This window comes from Eucyclogobius newberryi, unplaced genomic scaffold (assembly GCF_026437365.1).
Source record: "Eucyclogobius newberryi isolate DKJ021-1_F unplaced genomic scaffold, fEucNew1.0.hap1 SCAF_8, whole genome shotgun sequence".
Lineage (NCBI taxonomy): Eukaryota > Metazoa > Chordata > Actinopteri > Gobiiformes > Gobiidae > Eucyclogobius > Eucyclogobius newberryi.
Window position 1 is genome coordinate 6,829,437 of NW_027316500.1, and position 22,967 is coordinate 6,852,403.

A 22,967-nucleotide genomic window follows, 5' to 3' on the forward strand; every position below is an offset into this window, starting at 1 on the left:
TTGCACATGAATTGCACATGAATTCCAACAGCAATTGCACATACGACAGAATTGCACATCAGTATTAGGTTAGGTCAGTATTGCGACGGGATAACGTGACGATCTCCGGGTAAGACGACTGTTCTCCGCAGTTTCATGAGTAGAGCCAAAACACATCGCAACGACACGACGAAAACACTCAATAGAGGGGCTCTGAGATTTGAGAGGGCTGATCCCTGCTCCGGGCACGGCAAACAAATTCATCGGCTCACTGGACAGCTGCAGGTAGGACGCAGCAGGTCGCCTCTTGTCTCCATGGAAACACAGGGCCGGACCGGGGCTAGACTTGGGGCAATTACAGGTCTGCAAGGCTGGGTGGGCAAATGTATTGAAAACGCAGTCCGAAGGGGGCCCCCAGGGGAGAACAGTCACAATCACTATGCATTACTCAAGTGTATGCCTTTGACTGCACCATGGAGGAGCTCTGAGGACTAAACCACTGGAACTGGCCTCAAGTTTGGCAATTAAAGAGGAAAATTGACAATATTGACTCACATTAATGTCTTATGTCATAGTTGTGGTTCAATTATTGCAAAACAAATAATCCATTTGTCAGTTTGATCCCATAATACAGAATACAGTAACTCAAAATGTGTGTTCTATGAATGCATCTTATTTTATATATGTATTTAGTTGTGTTACTTCCCAAACCTGTTGATATACTAGATCTAAAATGTGCATATTTTCATTGTAAATATTCAAAATGATTGCCAAACTATTACCTTATTGTAACACATTGATCCTCACTAGATCCTTCTTTCACTGAATCAAAAAAAAAATCTGGCAATATCATACGTTTTTTATAAGATCGAGAACATTGGCTACAGGTTTTTTCTCTGTAAGATATGTCTTTACATCCTGCAGCTTTGTGGTATAGAGAGCATCATGTAGCAATGGTGACAGAACCAGTAGTTAGTAGTCTGGATGCCGCAACGATATACTATAGGAATCATCACTTAATTGGCTGTACAATGGAAGACCTCTTAATAAAGTACAGACTGAAGCCGTCCCAAAGCCTAACACCTCCTCCCCTCTTTCTCTCTCTCAAAATGTTCTTCCTTCCATTTTTGGCTAGAAGCTGAATAATTGTCTATGCATATGACTTTGGGCTACATTTTAATTAGCAATTGGACTCCCTTAATTTAACTCCCCGACGTCTCCTTAATTAATGGACAATCAAGACTTAATTAACAACAACACACAGCCAAAGACACCAGTAGGACAAGACTTTGGGCTAGAATAAATGTGTTTGTGATGACCTATGCATTATGTCAAATGAGCGGAGATGGTAGCTGAGAAGCCGTATAGATTTAACCCTCACTACTTAAAAGGTTCATGTTTATTTGGTCATCATTATTTTTCATTTATTTATTGAACCTTTATAGAAGCAGGAGCACCTCACTGAGATGAAACATATATTATTCAAGAGTGTCCTGGCCAAGAAACAGCCAAAATCAACACACAATGTGGTACTTTTGACACAGACCAAACTTATTCACTGTATTAATGTCATATTTTGTAACAACTTGCTTAAAGTTTGAACAGCAGTGAACTTACCGATATGACATCAGTGTTTATTGGACTCTTTTCCACCACGTTAGCGTAGTATGGCTCATCTGGCCACTTGGGGGCGTTGTCATTGATGTCAAGGACTGTGATGTTCACCTGTGCAAAAAAGAAGAGGAGTATGTTAACCTCAACTGAATCAAAAGTACCTTTGTGGGTGATTTAACCAACCAACATCTGGTTAGTGGGTAGCCCAGCTTAAAGTAGTATGCCTTTTCACAAACTTAGTATTGAACTACTACACAAGTAGATCAACATTTAACATTTTGTTCGTTTTAAACTGCAATATTGGTCTAAAACGACTTAGAAATAGAAAGTAGTCCATAGAATTCCCGTTGAAAACTAAAAAGAAAAAAGCAGAGAGTCACATGTTTTTATTTTGGACATTTTAGAACTCTAATCTTAACTTTTCAACTAATCACAACCAAGCACAGGGATGTGGGCGGGAATGTGGGTAGGTGAAAACAGGACTTTTCTTAAGAGAACTTAAGCCTCAGTTGCAGGACAATACAGGATTAGTCAATCATACATAAAAATATAACTTTAACTACACTAAGGATGAGGAAAAATGTTGTAGCAAGGTTATTACAGTTGAGTTTGCATATGTCTCCTTTAACCTGTGCTACATCCTTTAAGAAGGTTTTGATAATTAGGTGCAGTTTTGCAGTTTTGTTCTGTTCATACTATATATATATATTGGATTCAAGTCTTTTCATCCCAAGACACTTTACTTATGCACGACTTTTTTAGCATATTTATTATTCATATCCTTATGTTGCGCCACATCACTGAAGTTCATAGTTTTACATTTTTGTTCCCTGACAATGGCAATCAAACGTTTCTGATTCTCATGACCTTGACTTTCTAGCGTCTAATATTCAATTCATTGCCTTAGTTAGCAAACACAAATGATCCATTCACAAATATATAGTATGCAATTTAAATCAAGCATTACAAGTGTTAATGAAATATAGGGCCTATACGACTGTACGATTCCTATTGAAGCTCAGTCATTAGTGGAGAGACGCTAATTAGACCCGACAGGCAAAACATTGTTGATTGACGGATGAGATGAGAGGAGTTACCGTGGCGATGCCGGTTTTCTGCTGAGGTCCGACTCCTCCGTCCACTGCCCGAACAATCAGAATATACTCTGCTTTTAATTCACGGTCCAGGAGGGCGGTGGTCGTGATCTCACCTGACAAAAAACAACATCAGAAATTATAACAATCTTCTGTTATTTTTTTTGTTATTCTGTAATTTGGAAGATAAACTGCCTCTAGTGACGAGACACTACAGGCAAAAACTATTTTTTGGTTTGTTTAGCCTCTCAACATATATCTATATATCTTTATAACAACAGCATTGTACAATCTGCACCTAAAGATGTTTTATTATTTGATTGAATGAACTTCATAGATGGGGCATAAAGATCAGCAAAGTAGCCCCACAAACACCAAACTTTAAGCATTTGTTAATATCAAATTCTAAGCCTGATTGATTAAAGTTTTAACTCCAAAAAATTAGGCAAACATTTTTTTTGTTCATCTAGTTTACTCAATTTCCCCCTGTATCTGCAGCTCTACACATTTATGCATATGTCCCAAATATGTGCCATTTCAGCAATTGAACAATACATTCATTTTATATGAAAACATGACACGATGAAAACATTTTTATACATTTTCTCTCACATTTACATGAGTCAACTACAAAAGCAGTTTCAATTTGATATCCCTAGATTTAAGATTTGTTTTCCTATTCACCTGCAGTGTCTCGCCTTTAGTGACTATCTTTTTGAATGTCCTTGAGGCAAACCTCTCTATCAAGAGTCGCATTGAAAATCGTATTGCTTTGCTTTGAATGTTCCACAGTATGGCATTAAACATATTGATCTTGCATTTGTTAAGTTTACAGATGTTTTACCAATGTTTTCTTTCAGAGACTGGCCTCGTGTGACCTGGTGGTGTCACCTTTATGTCTCCTGTGGATCATTCCAAGCAATAACATCTCTATGGAGACAAGCAGGTGGTGGATCCTATCGTATTTATAAAGAAGATGCAGCATTCAATGGTAATGCATGAGGTCACTCCCCATCAAGCTTGTCCATTTTTTGTTGTTGTTTTTTTATTCTAAAGCCAATTCTAAAGTCTCCTATATATTTTTTTCTTGACCTATTAGCATTTGTCCCCCAAAAAATCTCTAATTATTAAATTATTAGAGCATTTTGGCTGGTACAAACCCATCAGCCATATTTACATGAAGTCAAAGCCTTGTTAGGTGTTACTTTTGTATACGTAGCTGCTAACATGGGCTAGCAAAGTTATCACGTGTAGATAATATACTATCTCGTTTTTAATATGCACGGTGAAGCTCCCATCAGAAAAGTTACGTAATGTACCTTTAAATAAATGAAACAATGCAAAAAATATAGCATGGCAAAAAAAGTATAATATACTAGAGTACACCTCTTATGAGCCAAATTGTTTCAAAGCTGCTGCAAAAACTAGCTGTGCAGAGAAATATCTTTAGAAATGTAGAATTTCATTTTTTTGACCACATGAAACTTTTCTTTTGTTTGGATCTGATTCAAGGTATAATTATTTATTTCTAACAGTGGTGTTCATGCTTTCTTCACCACTGGGAATAACTATCACCATATACAACCAGTTTTGCACAATCCCAGCAAAATCTATCCCTCGGTGAAAGAGAGACATTAAAATATGCAATCTTGGCCCGTGAATTTCCATAGCCGCGCACAGCAGCCTCAGACCTGAGCGAGAGTTGAGACGAAACTGAGTGGAGCCCTCCAGGGAGTAGATGAGTGAGGCCTGGCCAAACTCCCTCGAGGCGTCCAAATCAGTCGCATTCACCAGCAGCACAGTCGCCCCTGAGTGAGACAGAGAGAGGGAGAGGGAGGGAGAGAGGGAGAGTTACAACTTCCACTGGGAGAGGAAATAAATGAACGGAAATACTGAGCCGTAAGAGGGAGAGAAAAAGACAAATACAGACAAATACAAAGCAAAATCATCATTATCTCAACATCAGGTTAAGTGATGTATGTTTAATTGAACTGCAAAGTCGTTCTCCAGATAGCAGGTTGTGAAGCCTAAACCGGTAACTATGGAAATGGTGAGTTAGGCACAAAGCTAAGAGACAGCCAAGACTCCCTCTTGCATAATTCTTTAATGGTAATTTAAAGTCACATTTTCACAACATTTGACTCCAGTGGTCAAGGAGTCTCATTTAACAAAGAGACAGAGAGTGTTCAGAAGTGCGGTGACCACACATGAAACTAAATCAATTATTACTATATTATATTTAGTTTTTAAGGAAATTCAGAAATCAGGCGTGGGTGATATTACATGTGTTTTCTCCCTCAATCAAACATGTGCAGAAACATGCCTTTAAATGTTTAATTGTGACTAGTTGACTATTCCAATAATCATATTCATATTTGATATTTACAATTACAGACTATAAAAAACAGGACATAAGACCTTTTGGAACAGCAGCGTTATTAATTCACAATGTCAAAATAGAATCAAAATGTCTGATTTGCATCTATATTACACTTTATTTGGAATCACTCTCTGTCTAGAAGCCTTCAGTGACCATATTTCATGCTTTATGCGCTAAACATGTATTTAAAACACGTCAATGTACAATGGAAATCATTGTTTGACTAGTCGACTAATTGGAAAAAGAATTGCTAACTAGTCATTTACTAAAATAATGGTTAGCTACGGTCCTACTTTAAATTAATCTGAGGTTAAAGTATGATAAAAATGTTCAGAACTGTGCAGTAACATTGGCTTACACCCATGAAAGATTAAGCTGCAAGTTCCTGTTTTGCCTTTTTATCTACATTTGAGAGACATAGATGCAATTTTAATGTTCTAATTGTGGCACTGTTATTCTGTCTGGGATGGAGCGGAGTGAGGTGCATGTTGAACAGGTAAAGACCAGGAATCAGAGGAAAACAGACACGGTGCAGTGGTCGAGAAATATACTTTGTACATTGTTTTTAACATAAGATGCTCATTGGGATTCTTTAGCATTTGGGTTTTTACAAATTTAGCGACGTCCAAAAATCGCTTCACCGCGTTCTACGAGACAGACAGAGAGCAGGAGACGTGTCACACAGACGAACCGAAATGTATGGCGCTAATTTCTTCACCGCCCCCGTCTACTGCAGCACTGATGGCATGGCAGCGAGTGGGTTTACGGATTAGTGGATTATCAGCTTGTTTGGCACAGCTTCTTCTTGGCACAGCGCTGATCAATATCCAAGCAGGCAGAGAGAGCGAGAGAAAGAGATATGACAGGCTAAAGAGAGCAGCTAAGGGCGCTAGCCCCAAAGCTTAGCCCTGCAGCCCGGATCCCTTCGTCCCCATTGCCTCCTTCTAAAACCCCACGAAGCTCCAAGCCGCTCAGCCTTTTACAGTGCAAGACATTTGAAGTGCCCAGTTCCGTCGGATCTCCAAAAGGAACAGGGCGGTCAAATATGTAATTTTCCTCCAGAGCCTTGGAATTAATCTATTGTTTGGGATAAAAGAGTTTCTGAATGCATAAGAATGAATATAACTGCCAGTTTTCGCTTTGTAGTCGCTGGATCTGCATTCAGGGGCTTGGCAGTTAAAAACATTATGCAAAACCAAAACAAGCTGGGCAGAAGGAAGGGATATAATATAGTGAAACAACCCCCTAAGAAGCCATTTCTTTTTTGTCAGAAAATATAAAGAGTGATTTATGGGCAGCACAATGAGTTTGGAGTGTATATAAATTGCAGGTTTGTTGCGATGCAGAAACTTAGCCATAACCCCAGTAAGAAGACCATGACTCACCTGCGTTAATGTTCTCAAGGATTCGCACGATGTAGGACGGTGCGCTGAAGGTAGGTGGATTGTCATTTTCATCCTAAAAAAAAGCAAAACAGTTATTTTACTCAGCGCTAATTGATAAGCGAATGTTTTACGAGATCCTTTTACATCTTGTATCTCATCCTTTCTATGGGTTTAAACAAATAACACACTTTGTTTACTGGTTGTGGATGACGTGAGGAATGTGGTGCAGATTTGCACTCCTTACATATTTCAATAACCTTAGTCTACAAGCCATAATAAGACAACAGTACATTACCAAATTGCGTATTTTAAGCAATTTTGCATTAGCGTTTCATATTCACCTCCCACTCATCTGGTTGTGTGGCTGCTCACTGAGTCTGATCCCCACTGTGCACAGCGCTGTGACACGTTAGCACTTAAACAACAGTCAGTGCCTATTATCTCTGAGTTTTACACTGGTGCAAGGCTTTTGTCTCTGTAACACTGTTGGCAACTGATAAACCCCTGCGGAGCGACTTATAACAATATGGAGGACAGCAAAGAAGGCACATGTCTCCCTCTCGGCCTCCGCGTTTCAGCATACAACTCATTCTTTTGCACAATATTACTCCCCAAAGTGGCATAGAGATAGATATATAGGCGCCCAAAATACCCCGGCAGGAAACATTCATTGTGCGTTGTGCCGCGCCTCGTTGATGAATAGTTGGTTAGGAGTATAATGGGCAGATAACAGGGGACATAGGTCTTCTGTTTGTATTATCTGGCTCCTCATTACGCCGTTGTTTCTGTCGTATTTGCATTATCACAGAAAAGGTCAACATTCTACTAATATCAATGGAGATTAAAGGTACGCATTTAAACTGACAAAAATGCATTACTACAGTGTTGTAAGTTAAATGTTATGCATGCATCTATTATAATTCAACACAGTATAGGGAAAAAAAAGCAGTGCATGCGTTTATGAACAGTGCAAGAACGTTTGTTACTTAGGTGGAATTACCAAAAGATATTTCACACTCAAAGTATAGTTAAAGTAATAAAACGCATTTGGACACACACCGGTAGGCTCTACTGTCCAAAGATCTGCACAATAACGTAACAATAATGCATTAAAGGTGCATTATGTAGTGTTTCTGGGAGCATAGATCAAACATTTATTCAATTACAAAAAACAAAAAACTAACTGCAACTTTGCCAGGTGTCATAATTTTCTTGTCTCTATGTGGTTAGATAAGTTTAATGCCATGTGCCTGTGGAATATTTAAGGGAAAACAATGACATCACCGTGGGGTCCAGCTGGCAGACCCCTTAACAGAAAAGTTACACGGAGAACCTTGATGATGATGATGGTACATTCCTATTTGCAGTAGCATTACATATTAATAACAATATTGTATTTACTTATGACTTATGACTTTGGCTTGAGGTTTACACTGCTGCTGGTTTATCATAATAAAGTGTGATATTTAGTGTAATACATATATATAGACTGCAGTGTGCACGCCGAGCAGACTATGACCATTCTAATGCCGGTTTGTGGACTAGAATAACCTCAGTTTTATTTTGGTGCTTCTCTTCAATAGTTTCATAAGTTTCAACAGCACTTGACATTTATCCCTTATGTTTCTCTGCATGTTTGATACTTCATCTTCTGAGCATCGTTTCCCTTCTGGGGTCGCCACAACAAAATATCTGCCAAGTATATAATATATATTATTTTGGGCTGTTACTCCTTCTTGAAACCAGAGGTGGCATGACAATTTACTGTACTTTTAGAGGAAACTTTATGACATTGAAATGGTTCTTCATTGTGTAGTTTTTACATACCATACCCTTTAATTTCACTAGATGGATAAGCCATACTCTTATGTAAAACTTGGACTTACTACGCTTTGCACATCTCCTAAAAACAACATATCCTACTTATACAGGAACAAAAAGAAAACAATTACTTTTGTACTTCTAAATACTAAATGTGATACATGCTGCATTGTATCATGACACATCTGATATCATTTCAGACTTTTATGCCCATTATTATGAATGATCACAGTAGACACTGGCTTTACAGGCCCACTAACTGTAAACTATGTGGCCTTATAGGATATAAACCCCGAACGCTGGAATGTAATCTGAACTGTATCAGATAGCAGCAGAGAATAGAAATGTAGTAAATATGAATTAGTGGATCACCAGTGTATGTCATTGTTTCTTATACATAAAGAGCTTTAGTAAAGGGATGTTTTACTCAAGCAAATGGAGCGTGTTACCAAATCAAACACATGTGTAAGTCCTTAACAATATTCAGTTTACAATAACAGAATGGACAATGAACACTACTCTATTTGATTATAACGTTCACTCAAATAAATAGAAAAATACATTTAAAAATCATCAAAATGTTGACAAATATTTTAAGACTTTTTCCAATTCAACATCCCATCTTTTGTGTTTTGCTGATGATCCTATAACTGCTGCTACATCTGCTACTATATTGCTACATTTAGAAAATATGTATACCGGTATATATTTTTAATGAGAAAAACAACATTCCCTTAAAATTCTCTGAAACATAATGTAGATTTGCTTAAACATGTACTCTAGGTAGAAAAAAAAAATCCTGAAACAATATGTAGGATTAAGTTACTCATTGTCCAAGCCTAAAATGAATCTGAACCAATGTCTCAAACTGCCATGACTTTGCACAGGAGTTAAAATAAGACATTGTGTGATAAAGCTGAAGAAATCGAGCGAACGGCAAGAGCAGATATCAGCACAGTGTGTGATAAACCTGCAAACAAAGCAATGCTCAGACATGGATCACAAGGCACCCATAATAACTCAGGATGCGGGGAAATACTGAAAGCGCGTGTGATGCGAAGGCAGCGACATATGGTATGAGGTACTGTATGTTATCTGAAGCAGAGGATATTACTGATGTGGCTGAAGATGTAAGAAGTACAAGTCAGATGTGTCTTAGTGTCTATCAAAATATGCATTTTATAACATATATCACTGGTCATAGGCCATAATAGCATTCAGTTCTACAAGTGTGAAAGCATGAAATGTAATCTATATTCCTAACACTATCAAGCATCTATGTAGTTGTATGTATTTGCAGCATTAGCTAAATTAGCTCTAAATACACTGGATTTAGCTCAACTGCTCATTAATACAAGCTGTCCCATTCAAATAAATAAACTAAACTAAATGTTCTGTGTAACTTTTGGGCTTGGTTGAGATGTTGGGTGTCGTATTAGTTTAACCTGAGTCAATTTTTCCGTAGGATAATGTCCGCGAGGAAGCATGTAAAAGATAAACAAGAAGGGGCCCAGTACTGAGCCTTGTGGTACACTTTGGTGGATGAGAGACGAAGCTGAGCGGGAGCCATTAAGGGTAATAAACTGTTGTAAAGATATGAGAATTCAGTATCAATCAGCTCAATATACTTGGAGAGACATGCAAAGATGATGGGGTGTCAAAAGCGGCAGGATCAAGTCCAGCACGATCAGTATTGGGATGTTGTCTGAATCTGCAACTTAGACTAAGTTTGCAATTTTATACTGCATGTTTTATGTGTGATTTTTGAGCGCAGTTACTTTAAGGATGCCTTTTTCACATCTAGCAAGAGAACTACCAATGCCATTTGGCTCATATCAGCTAACTCGGGCCCATTTTCGTTCGATGTTGATTAATGTGCAATGTCCCTTTAAGAACAAAAAAGGATATCTCTGATTCGCTGACATGGTTGAGACGGGGGTTGACCAAAAGTAAATTACCTAGAGCTAAGTTAAACATAAAATCACCATCTCTCTAAATGAACAGATAGTCACAGGGTCAGATCACACTTTAATTCCATATTGTCACGTTGCTCACCCCCACAAACCTTAATGTATTCGTATTTCATGAGCATATATGTACACTGTAATATTTGTTCAGTACTCACAATGATTTCCACGACAACCAGCACGGAGCTGTTGAGGGGTGGGCTTCCTCCGTCTTTGGCCATGACAGTGATGTGGATGACCCCACCGGGAATCTTCTCATAGTCCAGAGGCTTTATCACACGGATCTCTGGAACACAAGAAAAATGAATACGGTAATCATATTTTAAGTCATGCAATTAATTTAGTGTACATACAAACATAAACTTGTCTCGCTTTTCTCCTATTGTCTTTATTGTATCCTTGAAATCTTTCATTGAATTCTTGCTTTTACAGCAGTTGATCCAATACATTTCTAAATACGGCAAAGTGAAATGCTTCAAGTTATTGTTCAAAGTTTGTTTACCGTGCTTTTCCCCTGCCACTCCAAACCTCTGTTCATTATTGTGAAACCTTACCTGCAAACCCCTCCACCATAACGACGCTGAAGTAACTAGGAAACGCCGAGATTGAAGTCATGGTGTACGTCAAGAAGTTGTTTGGCGGAGAGTCATCATCGGTCGCCTGTGGGTGGTCAGACATTTAAATTATTAGACAGACATTTTCCTTTTATCTCACGCCTCTCTGACAGGCCAAAATCCATAGAGCGATACGGATGAAAGTTTTAAGTGGGGCAGATGTTACTTGTTCTATTAGGTTCATGATACAAAGATGTTGACGTATGTTTTTTGTGCGTGCGAGTTTTGTGAGCATGTGCGGCGATGCCAGGTTGTTGTCAGCGCGTGATGGAGTGTTATCGGACAGTCGAAAGCTTGTATCTGGCTATTAGCGGCGCCACCGTCAATATTGGATGGACACCAACTGTGCGGCGACAGGCTAAAGCAGATAGAGGACGTATGAAGCTAAGGCTAATCCACAATGCCATCAAAACAATGACACCCACTCATTATTTAGGAACTGGCAACAACTTCAAGACAAATGTCCTGGCTGGGGAGAGGAGTCTGCGAGGCCTCCCTGGCGTCATTACAGGCTGGACAGGTTGTCAAAAATAGTTAAGTTGAATCTCTCTATAAATCAACTACTCTTTCATTTGACGCCAAAAGAGTTGAGTAAGCAATACCGTTCGTCCAGGCGAGTGTGTGAGTGTTTCCATTGCGCCGTCGGCTCGAATCAAACTTGGACAAACTGTATCATTTCAGACAGTCATTTACCACTCAGGAAGGTGAAAGGAGTCGGGCCGGAGAAATCAAATAGATGAGTGGCAAAAGAGGTAAAGGAAATCAAACTCAGGGGAGATTGAAAAGGGTTTATGAACGGGATTTCGTTAGAAAGCGCAAATAGTGAGGAAAGGGGTGAGAGTCTCAAAAGAATTGTTTGTTAAAAGAAAAAAAGCGTTCTACTTTTTGTTTACTGATCAAGAAAAATGTAAGAAACATCAGGCCCATAATGGAGCAGACGGTGATGCGCTGCAACTTCTCACACCTGCCAAAACCATGATATGTTTCATGACTATTTGAACAGCTCTGGTTAAAATACCGACAACAAGAGAGCAATTGACAAACGCAGCAGTTTTGTAGATGCTCTGAACTTGTCTTTTAGCCACCATAATTCATTTACTGGTACACAAATCCTACTGGTGCCTCTTTTTAATTTGAAATCAACAAAACTGTGCACTTGGTTACGAACACATGATCGCAAAGAGGATCACTGTGTCAGAACAGGCTATTCTTATTTGACAAACAAAAACATGGCAATTGCTAAAAATGTCACTTATTGCCTCTTTTTTCTCTTCAAACACTTACAAATTAGTACAGTTACTTGTGCGAGTTTATGATTTTACACAAATGTTAGCTGCAGTACCATTTTATTGTTGAGAGTGGAGAGAACTCACACAACAGGACACACTGGAAACGCCGCTTTAGTTGGCAGTTGTCATAATGTAATACCTGATACGTGTATATGCAGTGCTTTTCTCTGCTCATATCACACTGTATAAAAATGAACTTCAAGGCATATTGCTGACACACACAGCCGCTTTCCTCATTCCTCCCGGCTGCTGAATTAATATCAGTTTAGACTTAGCGCTGACTGATGTAACAGAGCGAGCCAAGTGTTGAGGCCAGTCATCAGCTCCGAACTCCACAATGTACAGGACAGCGCTGCAGCTATACCCCCAAGAGGTACGCAATAGTTCCTCTGCCCGGGGAGCAATCACAGGAAACGCTGAACCATTAGCTACGATTGTGCCGGCGTGCGTTTGGCTTTTTTCTCTGGCAGTGACTGATGGCCCACGTAGAAGGCTGGCCACTTCCTCCAGGATAAGTGCACACAAACATATAACCTCACAATTACAGTAACATCGACAAAGAAAGTGAAAGAAACTCGATCAAAGTACAACGTCCACTCTATTGTTGCGGGCTTTGAAACTAATACAGCCAAGGCAACTGCCCGGAAAGAAAAGTTGGTGTTGGCTACTTAAAAAGACTGAGTAAATAAATAAATTCCTTTTATTTTTGAATAGAAAATAGTGTGGGGCTGTGAGTTTTGCAGGTCTTGAGCTAGTGTTGGTTCTCTTGGGTGCAATGGCTCCGTCGCACTGTCCAGAAATGCTCGGGTCAAGCAGGTGGACTGGTGAATGCAAAATGCTGTTGGGTAAAAAATGTGACTCTTGAGGTGCTGGATTTGAATTGGAGAAATACATTCCGTACCCACAATTGCACTCTTTAAATGCACGTTCACGACGAGCCACAGAAGTGTTGTGTGGGTGCAGGGCGTCCTAATACTTTAGAATGTATTTCACCGCAGCCTTTTCTCCACACTTCAGGCAAGTGTGGAGCGACTCAAGACAAGTACATTCACCATAATGCATTTTATTATAATGTTTCAAAAGGTGCAGCGCTTATGCCTTGACTTACCTTAGCAGCGAAAGCTCAGATTTAAACTGATGATATTTTAAATAAATATGCAGCTGTCAGGCTAGCAGCACTGTAAAAAACACAAGACCTGTTCTCTTTTGAGGCCAATTCAGCAAATGATCAGATCTAAACTGAGCTGCGGCTTTGTGTTTAATTTTACTGCAGTTTAACAACATTGCTGACAGTTGTTTTACACTGCTTTTCTTCATTGTATTCACAACGCTCTGTGCCCTTGTGCCCCTTGTGCCTCTGTGCCCTTGTGCCTCTTGTGCCCCTTGTGCCCCTTGTGCCTCTGTGCCTCTGTGCCCTTGTGCCTCTTGTGCCCCTTGTGCCCCTTGTGCCTCTGTGCCCCTGTGCCCTTGTGCCTCTGTGCCCCTTGTGCCTCTGTGCCCCTGTGCCTCTTGTGCCCCTTGTGCCCCTTGTGCCTCTGTGCCCTTGTGCCCCTTGTGCCTCTGTGCCCTTGTGCCCCTTGTGCCTCTTGTGCCCCTTGTGCCCCTTGTGCCCCTGTGCCCCTTGTGCCTCTTGTGCCCCTGTGCCCCTTGTGCCCCTTGTGCCTCTGTGCCCCCTGTGCCTCTGTGCCCCTTGTGCCTCTGTGCCCTTGTGCCTCTTGTGCCCCTTGTGCCCCTTGTGCCTCTTGTGCCCCTTGTGCCCCTTGTGCCCCTGTGCCCCTTGTGCCTCTTGTGCCTCTGTGCCCCTTGTGCCTCTGTGCTTCTGTGCCCTTGTGCCCCTTGTGCTCCTTGTGCCCCTTGTGCCCCTTGTGCCTCTGTGCCCCTGTGCCCCTTGTGCCTCTGTGCCCCTTGTGCCTCTGTGCCCCTGTGCCCTTACACACTTCATGCACTTTCAGAAAACGCACATTTCAGTCAAGTGTGGAGTGCGCTTGTGCCTGCGTAGTGTGAGTATTGGCTCAAGGCCTACAAGTCTCTCATGGGTTTCAGCTTCCTGAAGACTTTTCCAAATATATAATTCGTTTTTCATTGTTAATTGCTATGGCAATGTTGCTAATTTTATTGAAACCCATGAATAACACAGCAATATCAGTGATTGGAAATGTCTATATAAATAACCCTAAATAGTTGTGAATAGAACAAGACCATTATAAAACCGTGTCTAATTTGTTCTATTTCTATTATTCTCAGTATTGATAGTTGTTCAAATGTCATGAGACCAGTTGACTCACTCTGACTCGAGCCACAGGTATCAAGGCCTCCTCGTTCTCCCTCAGTGATCCCACGTACATCTCCTTCTGAAACAGCGGTGCGTTGTCGTTTATGTCCAGGACATTGATTCGGATGCGCCCTGTGGTCACTTCTCCCCCTCCGTCACGGGCCAAAACGGTCAGAGTGAATCGTCTCATCAGCTCATAGTCCAGAGCACCCTGTAGCGTCACCCAGCCCGTCTCAGGGTCCAGGGAGAACCTAGAGGAGGGACAACCAAGGGCAGATGTTAAATTGGATTTTTGTTTCGTCACTATTGTAAGTGACTCTTTAATCAAAATGGACTCTGAAGAGGATTTGGCATTAAAGATAAGAAAGAAGAAGTTGAAGGCCATATTCTGGAGCGTTTTAGTAAAAAATGTATTCTTCAAGGAGACAAGCAGGTGGCGAACCCTCCTTCAGAAAAGTTACATATTGCACGTTTGAATATGATTAATACATTCAAAATTTCAAAATAACTTTACATTTTACATTGCAGCTTGGCCTGTTACGATAATTACGACTTACAATAACTGAAATATCTATAAATATTTGTTGAGGATCAGTATCTATAGTCCTTTTTCGTTGCACTAATGGGGAAATTGTCATAATTGTTTTGTATTATGAATAGATTTGAGCAGTTGAGGGTCACCTTAGTAACGTTTATGACTCATTATAGACACAAACTGTAAGTGCTGCTATAGACTCATTCTGCTAGATTCTTTTTACTGCAGCTTCTTTTTCAAACAATATTGTACTTAATAATACTGAGATTTTTTTCCGTAGCCATCTATCACACTTGAAAATATCGTATTGTGACCGGTCTAATTGCGGCATCAATCAATCAATGTTGTCACCATCTTTTTTGTGTTATTTCAAGTTTTACCTTCCTGGATGAAATCAACTACAACTTATTCATATCCTTCGAAAATGGTTTCATCGATACTTTTTGTTGAGCCTAACGGGATTTACACACAGCTCAAGCACACGCAATTGAGAAGCTGTGGAGGAAATAAGGCGTCAGTAAATTACAACCGAAATATCTTGTGTGTATTGGTGTGTATTTACAGTAGCAGTGGTTTCAGAAAGCCCTAAAGCTCCAGACAACACTCGACCCCATCTGTCTGAAGTGAGACTTAAACAAATCAACCGCAATCTTCTGTTTGCAGAGTTATATGTAAAAGAGACAGGGTGAGTTTGTGCGTCTTACTGATCCGGTTCGTCGCTGAAGTAGTAGCGCACAACCCCAAAAGTCCCATCGTCGCCATCTGTAGCCTGCACACACAAGAACTCAAAAGTTAAAAAAAAAAACTGGAAAAAACCTTCATATTTTGAGTCATGTCTCCTGGTGATAAACATTTATGAGAGGGAAAGAAGTGCAATCAAAATGTTATTAATACGGTATTGATTTCACACGGATACAGCATATTTACACAGCAAGAAAATAAGGAGATCTACTACTACAAATACACAAAATGTTTTAATTCGAATAGTAATAGGACAAAAGTTAGTGAACGTGGTTGTCGTTAATGTGAATCACTTACAGGAAATTGTGATAAAACGAGGTCCAATGTATTGACTATTTGTTGATTGTAGTTGGAACGAGATAAAAAAGTGGTAAAGTTCATGAAAAACAAACCAGCAAACATAAACTTTCAAAGTATGAAGCATTTAATCACTCATTTTCTACCGCTTGTCACCCGCGACCCCCGACGGGATGTCTTTGCATGTCTTTGTATTTAGCGTTTATAAAGTTAAATGTGTGAATTTAAGTGCCATGACCTGATGCTACAGAAAGACTTTAATGTGATCGGTGTCATCAGATTGTCAGAGGGTACAGTTCTCACTTTAACACCTGTCCACAATGCACTGCTGAGGTGTTGATTATATTTCAATTGACAACACATTCAGTTTTGTCTCCCACATGGTCTAAACGGGCCTTCTCTACACGAAACGCAATCAAGAGAGAGGGAATAAAAAGTTTGTTTTTGTCCTAAACAAGTTGAAGCTTTTATTTTATCACTGAAATAAAATAACCTGTCTGTGTTTGGCCTGAGACGCAGGCGGGGGAGCGATGACCGGACTCTGACACAGGTATTCATGGCTCTCAATTACCTTTTATATGCAACATTCGAGGACTTTTTCCCCATTCAAATGATATCGTATTTCTTTTTGAAGTCGTTGATCGCTACGGCAGTGGAGCTAACTTTCGGAAATCTATGGGTAGAAAACACTAGTCATGATCCCAGGCTATTGTTCCGGGCCTTAGTTGGCGGTGTGCTTAATAATGCAGTTTGAAATGGAAAAAGTCAGTGTGAAAGAATCAAACTGAAGGCCGACTGAAGGTTACAACTTTGCATTTCAACGTCCACAGACATATATGAGCTAAAAATGTGTGAAAAAAGCAAACTAAAGAGCGGTGGAACAACCCGATGAGCTGGGTCACGATGGTAAATACATTTCTCACATTAGTGTCGGAATACTTTTGACTGGATGTTTGTATTTAGCATCTTAAAATCTCAATGGGCTGAACGTAAGGCGACGACACGATCCTGAGCTCAATTCTGATTACTTCCAACTCTTTGGCTTTAAGTCGCATTATATGATAGTGAAGAAAACGCAAAAAATAATTAAAAACAGCTTCATGTTTGTTACACCGTCTTCTAATTAGTGATAAATAAATAAATACAGAGGAATTCTGTTTCCTTAGCTGCTCATTAATTACATGTAGTTTGAAGCCTAAACTGCGTGATCAAATGCTGCAATTACGGATGGGACGATACACGATCCTCACAAGAACGAGACGGAAATTGGACTTTAAATGGCGCAGTTAAGTTCACATTTCTGGCCCTACAATTGTTTATTAATTTGCTACATTTTCCGGCATTATAGCACTGCTTATTTTATTTATTTGCGGCTTCTATCTCTGCTCTTTATGCTTTATTTGTTCAAGTCAAACATAAACACATGAAAAGAAAACCTGGGGCTTTGGTCATTTCCTATCTTTATTATGATAATGTTTAATTGTGCTGTATTGTAAGAAAGAACAATTTAACAGTAATAACAATACACAAACTATACATCTTTAGAGCTTCTCGTTTTTCCTAAAAGGTTTCTTCATTATACAATCTTTCCCCTCTCTACCTGCAGTATTTGTCGAATATAAACACACGTAAATATGTAAGTATTTCACCAAATCTCATGAGATTATTTCCCTTATGTGCGCACGGCAAAGTATTCCCTTGATTTTAGGAAAGTAACTGAATACCACCATACGATAATACAGTTACTCAAAATTCGTAGTCTCAATATGTATTTTCGGTACATGCAGTTACTTCCCCAACACTGCAACACTCCTTATAGTCCTGCCCCCCAGTTTGAGACCCCTGCTCTCTCTCTCTCTCTCTGGAGCTCAGGCTGTGGAGTGGAGTTTGGGTCTGATGGATCGCGGCTGGAGAGGCAGTTGTAATAGAGTTTCACTTGAGCGGCTCTACGGTCGGTGGACGTGTCCGAGGCGCGCTCCGTCAACCCCCGCGCTGGTCACCGTGATTCACTCATGCCCCAGAATCGACCTTATTATCCTCCTCGGCCCGCGTCTGTGTTCTCCGCACACGCCGCCTTGTCCGACAGCGAGAACAACGGCATCTGCATGAAGGTTTCCAGAGCTGTTGCATTAGTGTTTGTACGTTTGCTCACATCTGTACAGGAAGGGAGCAAACTTAAATGAGAGTTGTATGGTAATGGTGAAATGCTCTTCATATTTACGTTTAGTTATATTCGACAAATACTGCAGGTAGAGAGGGGAAAGATTTCATGATGAAGACACCTTTTAGAAAAAATAAGATGCACTAAAGAGGAATAGTTTGTGTATTGTTATTATTGTCAAATTGTTCTTTCTTACAATACAGCACGTATTTTCTGGACTATAAGTCGCACCGGAGTATAAGTCGCACCAGCCCAAAAAATGCTTAATAGAGAAGAAAAAAACATATTTAAGTTGCACTGGAGTATGAAATGCAGTTGCAAGTGTGAAAATAACAAATAATATCACATATAAGTCGCTAGGGAGTATAAAAATACGTATATAAGTATAAGTCGCATCCAAAACTATGAAAAAAGTGAAAATGAAATTAAATGAAAATACGGTAAACATCATCACAATAAAGATAGATATGCCCCAGGTTAAATCTAAACTGAGACTACACTTTTCCCTGCATTTTACCATAGCTGGCATAATGCATTAACACATAAATTATTGACACTAAAATCAGCTACTTTTTTAATCTTTAACTGTTGCTGTAATTGTCAGAACAAGGTTATTACCCACATTAGTCCAACTCTGCGACCTGTTTTCTCTCTGCACCATTTCACTCCTAATTAAATTAAACTTTTCCTCTGCAACTCCAACTGAATAATGTTTTTTTTTTTTTTAAGTTTTATGTTAACCAGGGTGACGTGCCTGCAGCCCCGGGGCCATCTCCCCCTCCATCTCCTTCCATCTGCCGGGGGGCCGCTGAGTAAAGTAAAGTCTTTGGCGAGCAGTTGGCAAAGTGACTTGGCCACACTGTCATGGCGATTGTTTGGAAGAATGACTGATTGGTAGTAGAGAGAAGATCTTATCTGGCTTCTTTATTTTCCCGCTCCCCTTTTCTGTCTGGCTGTATAAATATATAAGGGAAATGCTATAGAGGCGGCCATATTAGCTCCCTGTCACCGCCTGTCTCGCTAACACCCCCAGCGCTATCATTGGAGCACTTATGGGCCTGTCAGTCACCTGGGACAGAGGGGAGAGAGGGGGGCATCCACGGGGGGGAGAGTGTGCCAAGGGGAGATATGTCGAGGGGCGGGGGCGGGTCTTAGGATGAGAGAAGACAGAAGGGAAAGGCTTTGATAAAGGAGGCAGTGGAGAGGAATGCAAAAGAGCTGCAGTTCGGAAACAAGACAGGAAATCCATGCCTAATGGACACTTGAGTTTTGTTTTATAGAACGTCTTCAATGTTTGACTTGACATAACATAAATGCATACTACATACAGCTTCTTGATATTGCAAGAATCAATTTACTTCCAAATCTGATAAGAGCAGATACTGCAGTTTGGTTAAGGTTAAGTTACACTTTATTGCCCTTTGCATTTCACTCATTCTTCAATGCCACTAGGGCAAACCACGACATTACTTTACAGTATGATATGTCTTTAATTCAACTTTTACAAATAAAAAATAAAAAGGTTTATATGGAAGGCTGGTACGTTGGCTCCAGGGCAACCACTCGCCAGAACACCAGAACCTTGTAAGCATCATTTTGTGCAGTTTATCGATTTAGAAATTAAAATACATCAATATCAACCACGTAATAAACATTTCTAAAACCTAACTTTATGCTGTAATTCATCAAATATATAGCGGGCGCCAGTTTGACAAATTACATATACATTACAGTAGTACATTTAAGAGTTGGAACTTAGATATAGACTGTTTGCTTGTGCTGTCTACAAAGGTCAAAATGCATGTATTTTCCTGCATTATTGAAAAGAATGACTAGACCAGGCTGTGTGTGCACGTCAGTCCTGGAAGGGTCCATAAAACATGAATGCATTTATTAATAAGATATTATGGGGAGATGGACAGTATGAGGAAAAGCTACTTTTTCTTTTACATTTTCTGACAAACCTTTCGTGCAATAATTCAGAATTCAATATACCAATACAAAAAGAAAACAAAATCTACAGTTCGTAAATGCTTTACAATGTTGAACTGAAACAGAGCAAGGGATTATGGTCTCTCTAGTTCCGACTTCCCTGTGTTTTTTACTGTGCATCGCCAAAACATTGTAAAACTATATTGTTACAGCTTTCTGCTCCAGCCTTACCGTGAGGAATCCAATATGTTCTTTGTCATTCGGGTGAAGAATGCAAAAGGAGCACGGCACCGCAGCGCAGAAGACTGACAATAAAAGATGAGGTCACTGAGACGCGACAGATGAAAACTCAAAGGTTAATGCCGGCACCTGACTGGAGTCCCAATCACATCACATGTACTTATCGTCAGCGGAGAGGCCAGGATATTCTATGGTTGAGTCGACACGGAGCGGCGGGCCATTCGGACATTTAAACGTCCATCGATTGACCGTCCCCGGACACTGCGGTGCGTGTGAAATTACAGACTTGGGCTAAACAGGGTGTGCTAATGTGGAGAAAGAGCAGGAGGATTGAAAACAACATTGATAGCGGCAGCCGTCGGGTCCATCTGTGGAGGTCTGTGTCCAAACTGTCCACGGGCGCTCACCGACACAGGAATACACACATACTGAGGAGGGACAGTGGGAACAGTTGGTCTAGTTTTCAGATTCCAAAAGGTGAGGTACATTTCTGTAATGGGAGGCTGTTAGTGCATGATGGTTGACTCTGCACGATGAGTTTGTGATATGCGATGGGGCTGCAATGTCGATATTATAGTTTTAATATAGGTTTTGACAGCATAATATCATTGAAACGAAATGAAAACTTAACAGAGACAAAATCTAGACTGAAGGCTACCAAGGCTAGTTTAGAAAATCATGAATAAAAGTAGACCCTTTTCAAGGTTTTCATTTTAAAAACGATGCTCGACAGTTGATTTGATTGTGGTACTTTAACATACACAATCATTTAAATAATATTGAATCTAAAATGTGCATGCCTTATTTTGCTTTTTTATTTTTTTATTTTAAAGGCTAGTGCAGGCCAAGTTGACTGTCAAAACAGCTTTTCCGTGTGGGGCTCTGGGTGCAATAAGCAAAATATCCGACGACTAAGTATCTATAATAATAATAACTTTTGTTTATATAGTGCTTTTCAGTGACCCACAGACGCTGAACATATGGGGGGTATTTACAGACAGGGGGGGACAGCACGTACAATACACAATAATATAGACAGAAGAAGTAGAAAGAAAAAGATGGGGATGTAACAGGGTGTAGAAGAGTAGGCAATGGGGTAGAGGAGGCTAGGGGTAGGGGAGGTCATAGGCTTGGATGAAGAGGTATGTTTTAATATCTGAAGATGCTTCTTGACTCTGGAACTATTTTCCGCTCTCCCTACGCTCACTAAAGTCTGTTGATGCTTTCAAAATCCAACAGTAATCAGTAATTTAATGTAATAATTGGCCATTTTGGAGGGTCTTGAGCAAACTTCTGAACCAGAAAACATTAAAATAACCACTATAACAAAATCAAAAGAACCAGACAATGGCAGGGACATTATTCACACCTATTCTTTTGATAATTGGTGCAATTTGATCATGTTTTGGTGGATGGTGTGCCATAATAAAATGTGTGCTATAACTCAAAAAGTATAGCCTTTAATGGTTTCACCGTGCTGTTTTATGGAACATTTTTATGGAACAATTTTTGTCTGTATTTTAACTCACTTTGGCTGTGTAGAAATGCGTGACTTCCTTTGCCTGTGAAAGGTACTAAACGTTGCCGGCTTATCTGGGTCCCTGGGCACAGTTCTGAGGTAACACCCACAGACGTAATAATCCCCACAAACATAATAAACTGCGAACGTAATAAAAACGCTGTCGGTTTTGAATAATAATAAACCTGCAAATTTGATAAATTCCCACATATTTAATAACTTTTGTCTACTACAAACGAAAAACAAGATATAAATAGACTTTTAGTGCTGAGCTAATCCTAAACACACGTAATATTTGGACTATAAATCAACAATAAGGTCATGTACACCCATGTGCAATTGACAGAATAAGTGCACTCCATGTGAGCAACCTGCAGTGTCATCAGATCGAATCGGGCTGAATGCAGTATTTATATTATATTTTGAGTTTATCTGCACATAACATTTTAAGATAAGTTTAAGAAAGGAGTGAAAATGACGCATATGAGATAAAACTCTTCAGGAAGAAAGTTGAAACAAACGCTTTTAATCCATTTATACAAGACATAGTGTTACTGACATAAAAAAATAATGATATCGCCCCTCACTAACTTATCAGTAGTGTTTGAATTAAAAATCAAATACTGAAAAAACATATAAATAGGACAAGATGATGCATTTCTGAAAAAGTTTCTGGAATGGTTTTGATCAACAACAAAAAAAAGCCAAATACTGAGAGTTTGTGTTATCATTATGGTATTAAAATCAGTATCAGGTTTAGAGCATTCTCCATTTCCCTGACATTTAGTACCATGACAACCTTAGACCGGGCTGAGCAGCTCCAGGTCCTGTGAATGCGTCTCCCAGAGCTCTACAGAAACAGCACAAATAGCTTTTCTCCTACGCAACACAAACATGTCACTGAAGTCGTGGTACGTATGTAATTTCCATAAACATGTTTGATTAGGGCTCAGGTGGAAGAGCCAGAGAAGAAGAATGCCTTTTATCAAGCTCAATGTGCAATGTGATTATACCCTGTCAGCAAATACCGTCATGGCGCTTCCTACACGGGACGTAGCATGACAGTTATGGAACGAGACACAAGATGGAGTTGTAGATGAACATGTAACAGTGCAAGAGTCTGTGCA

General features: G+C 39.9%; 1 protein-coding gene across 1 annotated transcript in view; it reads right to left on the reverse strand.

Moving 5' to 3' along the window:
• The window catches only part of cdh23 (cadherin-related 23), a 303,992-nt gene that overhangs the window by 78,727 nt on the left and 202,298 nt on the right, over window positions 1-22,967 (reverse strand). Inside the window, exons 14-21 of the mRNA XM_072437248.1 lie at window positions 15,655-15,719; window positions 14,429-14,666; window positions 10,795-10,900; window positions 10,399-10,526; window positions 6,453-6,525; window positions 4,379-4,495; window positions 2,691-2,803; window positions 1,597-1,704 (exon numbers count right to left, since the gene is read on the reverse strand). Of these exons, the coding sequence (XP_072293349.1) occupies window positions 1,597-1,704; window positions 2,691-2,803; window positions 4,379-4,495; window positions 6,453-6,525; window positions 10,399-10,526; window positions 10,795-10,900; window positions 14,429-14,666; window positions 15,655-15,719 (948 nt within the window). The remainder of the gene's footprint in view (window positions 1-1,596; window positions 1,705-2,690; window positions 2,804-4,378; window positions 4,496-6,452; window positions 6,526-10,398; window positions 10,527-10,794; window positions 10,901-14,428; window positions 14,667-15,654; window positions 15,720-22,967) is intronic.